Source organism: Dromaius novaehollandiae, chromosome 14 (assembly GCF_036370855.1).
Source record: "Dromaius novaehollandiae isolate bDroNov1 chromosome 14, bDroNov1.hap1, whole genome shotgun sequence".
Lineage (NCBI taxonomy): Eukaryota > Metazoa > Chordata > Aves > Casuariiformes > Dromaiidae > Dromaius > Dromaius novaehollandiae.
In genome coordinates, this window is record NC_088111.1 from 4241690 (window position 1) to 4256229 (window position 14540).

The 14540-nt window shown below is 41.2% G+C and overlaps 1 protein-coding gene across 5 annotated transcripts in view; it reads left to right on the forward strand.

The window, feature by feature from the left end:
- Nucleotides 1-14540, forward strand: part of SMURF1 (SMAD specific E3 ubiquitin protein ligase 1) — a 46028-nt gene that overhangs the window by 21990 nt on the left and 9498 nt on the right. For 2 of the 5 annotated variants that reach the window (XM_064520141.1, XM_064520143.1), the window contains exons 2-11: nucleotides 4644-4682; nucleotides 5386-5494; nucleotides 6066-6199; nucleotides 6321-6386; nucleotides 7299-7374; nucleotides 7763-8016; nucleotides 8835-8919; nucleotides 11243-11389; nucleotides 12677-12881; nucleotides 13563-13666. In XM_064520141.1, coding sequence (XP_064376211.1) covers nucleotides 4644-4682; nucleotides 5386-5494; nucleotides 6066-6199; nucleotides 6321-6386; nucleotides 7299-7374; nucleotides 7763-8016; nucleotides 8835-8919; nucleotides 11243-11389; nucleotides 12677-12881; nucleotides 13563-13666 — 1219 coding nt within the window. Of the gene's footprint in view, nucleotides 1-3671; nucleotides 3736-4643; nucleotides 4683-5385; nucleotides 5495-6065; nucleotides 6200-6320; nucleotides 6387-7298; nucleotides 7375-7762; nucleotides 8017-8834; nucleotides 8920-11242; nucleotides 11390-12676; nucleotides 12882-13562; nucleotides 13667-14540 lie in introns of those variants that run through there. The other 3 variants (XM_064520144.1, XM_064520145.1, XM_064520142.1) reach the window with 2 other exon arrangements.

Below are 14540 nucleotides of genomic sequence, written 5' to 3' on the forward strand. Positions count from 1 at the left end.
AAGGCTGCTCAGGATGAGTGGCTCATGGTATTCAGAATATTTGCTGCAAAAAATACACTGGACTGTTTGGCTGAGAAGCGATTTCCCGGAACAGATTCAGCAGAGTTTTTCACTGAGGGCCACAGGACGCTGGGACTTAGGAGCAGCACGTAGTAGACAGCTGATGTTCGCGTGTTTGGTTTTTGGAGGGTGTTTTACACTCGAAGCACGCTATTTTGCTGTGCAGCCCTCTGAAAACTGTTTTCAAAACGGTGAAATTTTTGCTTTGAAGAACAGCTGCTAAAGCGGTGTGTATAGGTGGCTGTTGTCACGTGCTGGAGGCAGAACCAGCCCCCTTCATACCGAGGTTGCTGGGTTCGCAGGTCGAGCAGGCTTCAAAGCGCCGTCAGAGATGTTTCTGTAACTGGGACACGTCAAATTTGAGCTGCTTTGCAGCCTTTTCTTTTGAATGGTGCGCGTGAACTTCAGTTTCGTTATGCCAATTACGTTTTATCAAGATCTTTATTCTCCTCCTAAGGAAACTTTCTTTGTTGTCACTTACTTTTTGCTTTTATCTTCAAACAAACAAACCTGCGATGTTTTTAATGCTTATGATAAATTTATGGTACCTATCGCTATGATTAAAGATGGTCTGCACAGATGTAAATATTAAGTGAAGTCCTTTCTACGTCATCAGCCTGCTGGCTTGTGTTTACTTTCTGTCAGAAAGGTAAAACAAATATATCCTGGAATCTAGTGGCATATTTGTACAAGCACAATGATTAACTTGGAATAGCAGCAAGAAAGGCCAAGGATGGCGGAGAGGTGTATTTGCTAGCATCTTTCCGTGCAACCTTCCCCCTTCCAAAGGGAGATGTGGATATACTGCTGTTTTCTTTTCCTCAAAACTGAGTGCTAAGCTGAATGCCGTTAGCTCAGATCCTGTCCACATGTAGAAGTCCTTAATTTGGGCAAGGAGACACTTACTTGGCTTGGAGTGTATAGCAAAGTGTGGATGAGCGCAGTTCCAGCTGCAGACTTGTCTGCTCCGTCACCTTGGTACCGGCTGCTATCCCGTTCCTGCTGGATGTTTTCCATTGCCTACCTGTATTTCCTTCTCTATCCCAAACACGACTAGCTAGTTTTTACATGGTACAGTTTGGAAAACGTTTGTGGTGGCTTAGCGCTGTGCCGCAGGGTGGGATACGTTTCAGGTGAACGCGTACGGTGCTGATGGGGAGACAGCAGTTTGAGGACCATCTTGCGGATTGGCAGCTGTCCTTCGAGTGTGGACAGTTGAGGAGGAGGAACCTGCCCACAAGGGCTTTGATTTGCAACCTGCCTCCATTTCCCTGGGGGTGTTTGAAATGGATCCTCATCCCGACTGCCTTCCTCTGCCTCCTTTCAGTAAAATTTTGGCCTTGCTGCAGAGATAGCTCTCTTGCTGCTGAAGCAGCAGGTTTCGGATGCGATTTGCAGCCCAGGTTGTTGAGACGTCGGTGCCGGTCAGTGCTCTCCATAATTTGCCCGCCCGTAGCTTGCTCGGGCAGCGGCTGCGGAGCCGCGGCAGATGATTCATTTCTGCTTTGGGAGCCGCGTGGACAACTAGGGTCTGGCACGGGATCCGCTCGACTAACTCCACTTACATCTGCAGTGAAGACGTCCCCAGGGCGAATACTGACGTTGTCCAGGGCTTTGTTACACTTTCACACTAGTGCTTCACCCAGCTGGCTAATTTGGCCTTTGCAATTATCTCAATAATGTCAGGTACTTAAAAAAACATTCCCATCCCTTTATAAATATTATAATCTGGGTGTAAAGGCGTTGCTTCAGCTTTGTTTGGGATGGAATGCAACTGCCATATTTAAAAAAAAAAAAAGAAAAAAAAAAAGAAAAACGTCGTCAGTGCTGCACAGCAATTCACAGCGGAGCATAAACAAATACTCGCTCAAGCTGGAACAGGTCGGCTGTCTCTCAGAAGGCAGAATATAAATGGCCAAGACAGGAGAATTAGCAGCTTTTGCAGCTTTGCAACAAATGCAGTGAGATTTCTTCTGCTGACAAGCCATAAACCTTACTAAAAAAAAAAAAAAAAAAAAGAAAAAAGAAAAAAAACACGAAACCCCAGACCAGACAAAGACGGCTTTGTGCAAGGCGCTAGCGTCTCCGTTGCGGGCTCGCGGATGAGCTTACGTCCCGTCCCCCTATGCTCCGGGGAAGCCACCTCCGATGTAGGGCGGACGTTAATAACTTTTTAAGCCCTTGTAGCTAAATATAGCAGAGTTCAGGGTTTTCGGGCCTGCGGTAGCAGCTAGCAATCCTGCGAAGTTCTGTTGGAGGCAATGCATTAAGAAGACAATCTGGCGTAAGCCCAGCTTTGCAGAGCAGGGAGGGGCCGTCTGCTCCGTCACCGGCAGAGTTTCCTGTCCAAGTCTCCCATTGCTGACCTTTCTCACCTGTTTCTTTACCAGAATTTAGAAATCCACGGTTTTTAAGTGATAGGGTACTTAAAAATATTTTTGCTTCAGCAGGTTTAATATGCAAGTCGTGGAGCGAAGGCAGTGGTCCATCTCGAGCAGCCCGATCCTAACGCTTGCTCCAGAAAGGTTTCTCTTGGCTATTGGCTGTTGTGTCAATATTTTTCTTACTAGAAAGAATAATAATTTTTGCAACCTAAAATTGAGGGTTTCACGGGCTGCAACTGGAAAATTGGCAGCCGTACTCCTCTACGGTAGACCGAAAGCCGTTGGCAAAGGGAAAAGAATTAAATGAAGAAAATAATTCTTCAGTAATTGCTTTAGAAACTTAGGCTTCTAGTGAGCTCTAGAAAGCACACCTGAAATGTAGAATAAATGTAATAATTATAAAGCCACACTATATGCAGATAGTTAGCATTTGGGTGGAATACTTTTCCAACTCCATAATGTATTGTTAGAATTGGAGATGGGAAGTGGCATGAGTTATTTTGATTTTTTTTAAAAAAGAAAAGCTCTACTGCTTACAGGAACCTTAAAACTCATTTTGGCTAGTATTAGGACACGCAAGTTCTAATTTTACCTATATTTACTCTGTGTTTTCCTGGTAATTTTTTCCTTTAAAGCACTCGCAGCAGTAAGTGGAAAATTAAACTTTGCTCTGTCATGCCTCCGTGTAAGAGTGGGCAGTGATTTTGTAATCCTGTTTTATTTCAAATGCAATTGCCGTGGTCCTGCAGATTTTTCATTTTCGGTCAGTCGTTAGAATGGTGCAAGAGAAGCTTTCTCTGATTATGCAGTTTGCCAGCGAAAGAAATGAGTACTTCTTAATCCGGTCTAAAAATAGCTTCCCGTTGCAGCTGCTTTAATTATTACTAAAACAAAGGATTTAAAAGTATTTTTTTCCCCCAAACATCTGGGTGAAACAACAGCCCGCTTTGGTCTGTTTGCTTGCCGTGGGAGGGAAGCTGGTCTTTATTCTGCTAGCTATTTTAGGAGGTGGGAGGGTTGCGGCAGAGTCGAGAGGCAGAATTCTAGTCGATGTCTAAAAATGAGGGGTTTTCCCCCGTGTTTCTGCTCCCACTTCTTCACTTGCCCTAATCCGGAGTCAGTGCCCGTGTGTAAACACCCCTAGAGCCAAAGTGGAGTCTGCTAGGGGCCAGGCGAGACAGAGATGAGGGGTGCACGACACATGAAATGCCCATTCGGGTATTTTTTTGAACATTCATTCTCATGCTGAGAGATCAGAGCTTGGTGGAAAAAAAGACTACCTCGAAAATAGGTATTTCTTTTATAGTTATATTCCTGTCTTGGATGCCAGCTTTAGATAACTTAGAGCTCTAATATTTTCATTTTTGGCTCCGCGGTTATTTTTCCTGGCCTGTTTTAAGAGTTTAGTGGATGATGAACAACTTGGATTGCTGAGATTGTTCTGAGCAGCCTTTATTTACAAGCTGCAAGCCTGATTTTGCTTTTCATAGACTTAATAGAAACGGAGATTGATGCGAGTTTCCTGATCTAATTTTTACTTAAACTACTGTGCTGTTTAGTAGGATTGGAGAGGGGGGAAATGATGTCTTGTTTGTTGCCCTTCCAAAAGAAAAAAAAATCTCAATGAGAGTGTGTTTTTTGCTGTATACTTGTTTCCTCCAGAATTAAATCTTTTCATTCTTACAGCAAAAAGCTTTTGTATTTGAAAGCTGCTTACGGCTGGTGTAGTGTGCACCTCTAACATTTTGTTTTATGACTTATCACATATCTTTTTTACGCAAAGATTGAACCTAGTGGCAGGCTGCACTATATTGAACTGGGCTTAAAGCAGAGGGCATGCTCCTGCAGCGTTCTTGGTGCAGAATCTGTTTAGTCCATGGTCTAAAATGGTTCGGAAACAGCAACAAAATTCTGATTTAGCATGTGTGTAAGCATACCATATGGAAAATTGGGAGGGTTCATGAAAAGGGATGTTCATTCAGTCTTACATCCATTGTAGCGAGAGAGCAAAAGCAGCGGAGGAATTTGGCTCTTTATGTAAAGGCATATTCCAATCACAGATAAAGAAAACAATGCTGACATTTAATATTTGTTTCTTTTTCTGAAATAAGATCGAGTATTATCGTAACTGTTGTGATTGCTGGGAAGGATTCTTTTTTTTAATGCTCTAAGATTTGTTTATCTGATTTTGTTTTGCAGTATTATGTGCCAAGAATCTTGCAAAGAAAGATTTCTTCAGTAAGTATCCCCTAATTGTTATAGCTTTCTGCTCTTGATTAATCAGATTTATTTGTAAATTCTGTATTACGGTCATTGCTCATTTATGCGTTTCATCTGTTCAGTGGTTCCATGCTTCAATAACATTGCATCACCGTATGAGTTTGCATTTCCCTGAATTGCGTTTGGGTAGCAGAGATGTTAGGGCAGGGAAGACCAAGGGACTCCTGAATTGTGGTTGCGATCTGGCTGCCGAGGCTGCAGGCAGGTTGCTGCTTGCAATTCTTTGTGTAGGTGATGGGCAGCATCTGTCTCGCAGGCGCCTGTGTTTGTAAAGCATGCCAAGGGCGCGAGTGGAGTGTCCCAGTGCTGCAGCCTCAATGCTGTGTCAAGGACTGATTAGAAATGCCTGGTTACCAGTGTGCGTAAGCGCTTAAATGTGCGTACTTTACCACTCCTTACGCTTTGCTTTCTAGAAACTTTTGCTATTGACCGCAGATACAAATCTGTACGACAGAAGTATGTTACCCTGTATTTAGGAGCTCGTTTCTGTATTTTGGTTTTACTAAAATGGTTTTAGGATAATAGCAACTTTCCTTTCTTTGGAGGAAATCTCCCCCCTCAAAGCAAACAAACAACCCTCCCCAGAAGCTCACAATAGCATTAACCTGGAAGAAAGAAAAAAAAAAAGTACCATGTTTTCCTTTCCTTTTCCCTTCCACAGGACTTCCTGACCCATTTGCGAAAATAGTTGTTGATGGGTCAGGCCAGTGCCATTCAACTGACACTGTGAAGAACACGTTGGACCCCAAATGGAACCAGCATTATGATCTGTGAGTTGTGCATTAGATTGTAAATAGAAATATTGCAGAGGTTTAGCTAGCAAATGAAATGCTGAGGCTGGCAAAATCACGTTTCCTGAAAAGGCTTGGTTTTTGCAGTAACAAAAAAAATCCTTCATGTGAACGGGTGCCTCTCTTGTTCTTAGGTGTTTGAATTTAGAAGCGACACTTTGTATGTTAGGTGCAACTGCTTACAGTAACCTTTACTGCAGCAGCACAGTCAAGCAGCTACGAAATATTGTCCTTGGATTGATTTATTTTCTTCAAAATATTAGAAACAAATTTTTAAAAAGTTTTAGCTCATGTACCACATAACTTTTAATGAGGCTGTCTGTAGTTGGTTAGTGCTGCAGCAATATCTATGTAACATGCTGTGTGTAGCACTGTAATTCATTAATAACAGCAATTCAGGCTTAAGCACTTCTGTATTTCAAAAGAAAAAAAAAGCAACATAACCAATGTACTAAAATGCATCAGAATTTTTACCCAGTAAAGCCTAAATACTGTGGAGTAAAAGAGCTAATTTTTTCTAACATTGCTCTTCTAATATGTGTTCTCCTAGATATGTTGGGAAAACCGATTCCATAACCATCAGCGTATGGAACCATAAAAAAATCCACAAGAAACAGGGAGCTGGCTTCCTGGGGTGTGTCCGACTCCTCTCCAATGCTATCAGCAGGCTAAAAGATACTGGATGTAAGAGCAACTCCTGCCTGACGCAGTCAGCAAGCATCTGTAGTGCCTTGCATTCGAGTGGTGAAGAGTATTCTTCCCTCCCTTCTAATGTTTTCTCGGTATTTCCAATTCTCATTTGCAGACCAGCGTTTGGATCTATGCAAACTAAATCCCACAGATACTGATGCTGTACGAGGCCAAATAGTGGGTAAGAATATTCTCGGTGAAACATTCATCATCTTAAAGTGTATGCACCGTACGGACAAACGCTGTATTAAAAATGAAACCTTCTCTAGGCAGTTCTTGCTTCCATGCCTTTTTGTGTTGTTTCTTCTGACTTTAAAGGAATGTCCTGTTCATGTAATGAGACTAAATTACATTGCCTGAAAATTTTCGTTGTGCTCCTGCATAGGAGTTTGTTTTCTCTCAGCTGATAATGGGAAACAATATTAGAAAGAAGGAATGAATTTGGCAAGGTTTTTAATGCAGCTCTGGAAGGGTGAATGTTACTCCTGTAAAGCCAATGCTGTGTAGGCCAAGGTGAGAGGCAAACAACGTTAACTGGGAAAGGACACCGGGAGGCATTTTGCAAATTGCTGTTTTACTCTTGAATGTATTTTTATTCTTTTATTTTTTCCACTCTTGAACTTTGACTCGTCCAACCTATCTGCAAACTCCAGCAAGGTTTTGCACTTTTGGCAATGCTTGTATTATGCCTGATTTACCTCATTGAAAAAAATCTTTTCAATGGAGACCCGTACGCATGTGTTTGGCAAAACCCAAATTCTCACCGCAATGGTGGCATCTAGTGGTGAGTAATTTTAGGCTTACTTTTCTGGAGCTGCATGAAAAAGAGATGTAGAATCCTGGCATATATGGTAATTCCCAAAATAGACTCTGCTGAAGTTTTGAGATGGTGATGCCTGTACTTTCTCTTCTCCCAAGTTTTAAGTGAAAAATGCTCTATGGCTATAGAAGGGGTTTGATAAATGATGTGCTGTCACGCATAGCTTATAGCGTTGCTTAATATTTTATCTTATATGATCATTGGTGGGCTTTTGTTTGTTTTTAAGGCATGATCGTTCTTTTCATATTAACTTTGGTTTGTTTTTTCTTTCAGTCAGTTTACAGACACGGGACAGAATAGGCACAGGAGGTTCTGTAGTAGACTGCCGAGGGCTTTTGGAGAATGAAGGGTAAGGACTGCTTTCTTTGCACTTAATTAGAAAAAAGGCTTATATGTGGGAACAATATAATGAACACAATAGAAATATTTAACATCAATGTGACTAGTATATCTCGTCTGGGAATATGTAACAGGTAGTATGGTTATGGCTGGATGCTTACTTGAAGAAAGTGTATGTATAACTTAAACTAGGTAGGACGATATTTTTTTATACCAGTGTTCTAGTATAGTTAAGAAATTTGAGGTAGAAAAGTGTATAGCATATACAAGTGTATAGCATATAAAAGTATAAGAAAGTGGCATATCTTACGTTAAAAGCTGCAGTACTTGAAGTGATGGGGAGAGAGAGAAAACTGGTCACTTCTGCATTCACTTCTCTGTGATGGAAACTCTTGAAGTTTCCCTGTTTTCAGAACGGTTTATGAAGACTCTGGACCGGGAAGGCCGCTGAGCTGTTTTATGGAGGAGCCGGCACCGTACACGGACACTACGGGGGCCGCGGGCGGAGGGAACTGTCGCTTTGTGGAATCCCCCAGCCAAGATCAGAGGCTCCAGGCGCAGCGCCTTCGCACGCCCGAAGTCAGAGGCCTCGTACAGACACCTCAGAACAGGCCGCATGGCCACCAGTCGCCTGACCTACCGGAAGGCTATGGTGAGAATTTCCTAGCACTGCAAAATTTTTCCAAAGGCTTCAAAGAAAAAAATCTCTCTTTTTAATACATAGATGTGGTTTACTTGTTAGAACATGCAGCATTGATGTACATCTAATGGTGTGCTGTTTGGAAAAGGAGCTAAGCAGTGCAGATGTAAGTTTGAGACTGGCTAATTAGCAGTTGGCTACTCCAGGATGCGCTGAGAGGTTGATGGTAAATTAAACATGAGTTTGTGCTATGATGCTGTTATAGAAAATTCACTGCTAATCTTGGCTGTGTATCCAGGGAAAGCGAATGTAAAGAGCTCTTTAAACTAGAGCAGTAATGCTATTTTTTCCTTCCCCCTTGGCATGTCGTGTAGGTTTGAGCCCACATTTGAGGAAAGATCAGGAAAATAAAAAAGCAACAAAGAAGCCAGTAGTAGAGGACAAGATTAGGGAGGATAAGATTAAGAAAAAATTAAATCTTGGAAAAGACCATGACACAACTAGGAGTAAAGAAATCAAGTTCTGGCTTTTGGGTTGTTTCAAAATCTAAAAATAGAAATACAGATTAAAACATATTGAAATACAAATTAAAACATATTGGTACATAGATTTGTGAGTTTCAAAAAGAATTTTAATATGTATAGTCAAGTTTATGAAGGACATAAGTGTTTAAGGACAAAGTAGCCCACACTGCAAGAGATCAGATGGGATAGCTCAAGTATTTTCTCCTAGCTCTGACAGAAAAATAGTATGCTAGTGGGTTTAAATAAACTGTTTGTTCATTTTTTTTCAGATTTGTAATTTAGAATATCTTTCTTCCCTTTCTGTAGAACAAAGGACAACGGTACAGGGACAGGTTTATTTTTTGCACACACAGACTGGAGTTAGCACATGGCATGACCCCAGGATACCAAGGTATGTATTTATAGTTACAGAGTCAGTTATCCTTTTTTATGTATTGCAGTAAGCTGAATCTTTAAAAGCAAAAATCAATGAAAGGGCTTGTCTGAATGTAAAGGAAGAGATACCAGCAATGGAGTAGTTTTGGATCTCTTTACTTAGCTTTTCACCAAACATTAAGGATTACTCTTGCTTGAAAGAAAAAAATATCTGCTAGTGAATCATACGAAACAAAACAAAAAAATATGTAGCCCTTCAGGAATTCCCATTTGACAAATTCCTCATAAAATGTTGATGTGACTTTGTTTTTGATAAAGTTAAGCTTTCTGAATCTGACTTAAAATATTTGTGTGTGAGAACAGTTTGGACTGCAAACTGGAGGAAAAGGTGACTACTTCCTTAAAGCCGTTGTTTCCTGAGTATTGAACTGGTAACTTCTGCTTTAAAGGTGCCCACTGCTTTAAAGGTGCCCACTTCTGAAGCAGAAATTACTTGTCATCTTAAAACTGGAATGGTATTGTGGGTTTTGTTTTCTTCTGTTTAATGCTTTAGACCAATGATTTGCAGTTAGAAAAATTTGAATCCTCCACATGGTTTATGTAGTAAAGCCTCTTTAAAACTTAACCTGCAGTTAATCCGGTTCTTTGTGACTAAGGTCTGGCTGCTTTTCTTGAGGAGGCCTGAATCTGCGCTGTTGCTCTGGGCCACCTGCACACCAGATCCAGGAGTGAAACACAAAGTTTGTAACTCTCCAGCTTCTGCTCTGGCTGTGTGTAATTGACCAGCGGGATACAGGATACTAGAAAAATGATGAAGTAGTGTAGGATAGACTGTTGACGTAGCCGCAGTATATGCAAGGATATCAAAGATAAGATTTGTAGAGAGAGTGGATAGCTGGTGCTAGATTATCTGATGTGGTTGGAAGAAGAAATGACGGTGCTTGTTCTTTGGGTCACTTGTGTCACCTGGTGTGCCCAAAGCCCTGTCTCTTCTTCCAGTGATGCCAGTTGGCCTAATGAAAAGTATTGACTCTTCTCTCTACAAATCTTAAAGTTTAGAGCCAAGCTTTCAGGATCAGCAACGTTAAGTGCACAGCACTTAGAGTCACAGGTAGCACTGTCTTGTTTTAGTTAAAGGTGGTTTTCTTCACCATCAGTTTGCAGGAGGATAATCAGTGCAAAAACCTAACCTTGGCATTTAGCACAGATGTAGGTTAAAACTTGATGTAATCAGATGTCTAAAGTACTTTCAGATGCACAGCTGATTGAAACAAATGGTTACAATCATAATCTTCTTTTAAGCAGCCTAACAAAGGCTTGTCTGTCTCCCTGCGTACCCCCTGCTAGCTTGTGCTGATTCCAACACTAATGAAGCTTTTGGTGTGGAAAAAGTGTTTTCTACCTTTTTTAAAGCCTCTGTTGACTGCTTTATATATGTTGAGTGGTTTGATTTAGGTTTAAAAAAAAAATCTGTAGAGTAGTGTCTTCAACCTGGATAACAGATGAATCCATGCCAGCTGTCTAGAGAAAATTTTGCTTAACACCACCACCTTTTCTGCCTAAACAATAATCTTCATGGGACCCCCTCCTTTTCTTGCCAATCTTGGTGTCTTTCCTGTATTTAGCACCTGAGACCTCAAGCATTTGATATTCTCTAGGTTTAAATACATCCTATGAAACACTACCTGAAAGTAAGTGTCTACCTTTAACAGCACTTGTAAAGAATGATTCTTAAAATTATCTAGCATGAAAGGGTTGAATGTGTCAAACCTTACTCTAAATGATTTATCAGTCAAAAAGCTAGGATTCTAATCTTACTAATTAAAGAGGTGGGTTTTTTGTTTTCTGGGTTTTTTGGTCTTTTTTACACAATCTTACTGTTTGGTCATCTTGGCTGCTTATGTCTTAGGTACATAGACAGTGGTTGATGCAGAGGCCTTTGTTTCTTAACTGTTCAGTTTTCTGCATGGAGATCACATTGGTGCTAAAGGGAATTTTTCTGTGAAGTCTTTGCTATGAAAAAATCTCTTTTCCTCCTTTTACAGCCACAAGGCATATTGAAGTTACTTTTGAGGCGTATGGCCTTAATGTTTTCAAAGACAAAGTGTTTTGTGGTTTTATCATCTTCTTATCCATGTGCAGTGCATACATAGGGAGTTGTACTGCTTAGATTGAGGATTCTAAAAAGATAGCATAAAAATAGTTATTCTGTCCTTCCTCCTAAGCCTTTCATAGCCTAGAATCACAGAGCACCAAGCTCACTCCCCCCATCCCCTGAATAAGTTGGTTTTATCTCAACTTCAAGAGCGCCTTAACCTTTTATTTGCTTTTCTCCTTAGAGACCTTAACAGTGTGAATTGTGATGAACTAGGACCTTTGCCTCCAGGTTGGGAAGTTAGAAGTACAGTTTCAGGAAGAATATATTTTGTAGATCATAACAACAGAACCACACAATTCACAGATCCAAGACTACATCACATCATGAAGTAAGAATCTTGCATGATAAATAATTCATCACAAATGTGGATTCTTAAACTGTTTATTTTTGTCTAATTTTAAGTGCAGTCTGGGAGTTGTGAGGGACTGAAAAAACCTGAGTCATAAGGATCTGGGGGAACAGATAGAAGCAGATGGATTCCTGTGTGAGTCTAGTCAGGCTCTGAGCCTCAGTTCTCAGTGCTGGTTGCAGCTGACCCAACGCAGTCTCTTCAAAAATGTCTTCACTGTGCTTTGCAGTGCCCTGGGTTAGGGAAGGGCTTGCTTGCATCAGCACAGCACAGGTCTTAAGTTGTCTCCACAAAATTTCTCTGAGCTGTGCTGGATCTAATATGCTGCTCTGGAGCCCAGATGCGGGGGTACGGGGTAGGGGCTCTGCCAGATGGTTCGATGCATGCCTCTTGGCTTAGCAGTTCAGCTTGGTGATAGCTCTGCTAGACCTGAACTGGCTTCATGCTCCCTTGTGCTCCAGACAAGAGGAACGTAAAGCCAGCTGGAGTCTGGTGTCCTGGTGCTGTGCACAGCCAGCTTGGTTCAGCGGGATTTAAGAAGTTCAAGCTCTGCATTGTGCAGAGGCAGCTGAACGTTACAGACCTGAGCCTGGAAACAGCCTGGCAGCGCTCGTCGCGCCTGAGCTCAGAGTCTTGGCTGGATCTGAGTAGTCTCTGCTTGGTGCCAGCTGGGGAATCTCTGGATCTAACAAATAATTGATCCGCAATCCAAATACAGCACAGACAGAGAAGGATAAATGAATGTATGAAGCTGCAACTATGTGGGACAAGTATACCTTTCTCTCTTGATAGCTGTAGAGACAATACTTTGTCATGAATCCTCTGCCTTATTTTGCATGGAGCTGAAATAAAATTCATAGTGGTTGTTGATTACATTTATAAAGCTGTTGTTCCATTAGAGAACTATTTTCATGTTATACTCCTGAAAGTTGTCTCCACACTGGAGAAATACCACAAAGTTTTCGATTACTGCTCAGTCAGCATTCAGTGATCACGTTCTGCAATAACTGAGAGTGCCTTCCGACTGTGTATTGCCACGTAAAAGCTGAGCTGGGAATCGCTGAGACTCTTGGCTTTTATAAATATCTGTATTCCTTCCATCTCTGACTGAAAGGTAATGATGTTACAGAAGTTACCCAGCTTAATTCTGTATTTCACCCCAAGTGCTCTGGAAGGAGCTTATGCAATTCTTTCCATCTCTGTTTTACACCTGTCTTATTTTGTGATTGGAATAAATATTTTAATTTAATTCATTTTCCTTCAAAGCCATCAATGCCAGCTAAAAGAGCCCAGCCAGCAGCCTCTACCAGCTCCGAATGAGGGGTCGCTAGAAGACGGCGAGGAGTTGCCTGCACAGAGATACGAAAGAGACTTGGTACAAAAACTGAAAGTTCTTAGACATGAACTCTCTCTTCAGCAGCCACAAGCTGGTCACTGCCGCATTGAAGTATCCAGAGAGGAGATATTTGAGGTATTTGATTGGCATAAGACTAGTAATAGCAGCTTTTGTCCCTTGTGAGTTAAGTAAAACTGACCTCTGGTTGTAGCACCTATTAATATAGGTGGGTTTTTTTTACTCTCAAAAGCATAGGTCAGGTAGGTCAAAAACTATTGCCCAAAAAGGCTTTTCAAACATAGTTTAGAGAATAGTTAAGAGTAAGGAAAAAGTTAATTTCTCTGGATTCAGATACTGAATACAGAATGCTGTGGGACTAAAACCAATTTTTTGCCAGTGTGAATCTTTATTTTCTAAAGCTCCTGTGCCTTAAACGAGGACAGCTGGATTGCATAAACATTTCATGGTTTTGTTGATAAGTTTGAACGTTCTTTTTCATTTAGAAAGGGCAACATATGAGAATTTAGATAGAAGGGCATCTGGTTGCTTGATATAACCACTTCTGCATGTAAAGGTAACTGTAACTGGGAATTCTGCTATTCTTGGAATGGATTACTTTAAGCACCTTTGTGTAGCAAAATGGAATTAAAGTAGCACCTCATGTTACAGAGGTGTCATTGGAACTTGATTTAGATTAGCACTTTATTAATATAGTTAATATTTTTGTAGTTCAGTAGCTACGTATTATACTAGTGCTTCTTGCTAGACTTAATGGGAAGCAAATAGTGTCTAATCTGTAACAATATGCATATGTAGGAATCCTACCGTCAGATAATGAAGATGAGGCCAAAAGACTTGAAAAAGAGGCTTATGGTAAAATTTCGAGGAGAGGAGGGCCTGGATTATGGAGGAGTAGCAAGGTGAGATCCTGGTTTGTGTGTCTGGCACTGTTTAACTGTAAAATTGCCCTTAAAGTGGCCTGTGGCTTATGTCATTTGTGATCTGGTTTATAGAGAGGGGTCTTGGGTTCAGTCTTCATTTCCTAGTAGATTGGAAAGTGGAGGGATGTGACTTAAAAGGTGTCTCTCAGCCCTCCTGGTGTCAAAAGCTCATGCCAAATGTTTTGGTATACCTTGGGTTTGGGAATGTTACTGGAATTACCGTTGCTCTGTATTCAGCACCATTCTGTGCTCAGGGAGCGCAGAAGGCTTGTTTAGGATATGCTATTGATCTTGTTGCAGAAAATGCTGAACCCAGCAACAGGATCCTGTTTCATAGCTGAAAGTGTGAGCAGCTCAAACTGTGAGGTCTTCTGAGAAGCATATAGACTCTGAAGTAAAAACTAAATCCCAGTGGAAGTTTTATTAAATTCGCCTGTCTGATTTCCTGCAAAAGGATTGCAAGATGATAAAGATTCCTTTTTGTTTTCTGAGCCACATTCAGAAGATCTGTGATCTGTTGGAGCAGGAGTGGAGATGAACTAATCCTAAACAAAGTTTAAAATTTTGAAGACTTGTCTCCCTCTTAAAAATAGTGATGATAATCACCTAGAAGTTGCATAAGATCCAAAGAAAGTGCTAGAGTTGACTGCAACATCGATCATTACCAGAACACTCCTCTTTGCAGTGGCTTAGGTGCACCTTGTAAATTCACTGGGTGATTTCTCAAATCCACAAAAGCTGCATTACCAGGCTAGACGTCTTTCCGTAACCCATCACTGGACAAAGGAAAGAAGCTGAAACATTTTGAGCTGCCTTACCCAGGGCAACCTGGAGTGTCTCCGCTGTTAACATC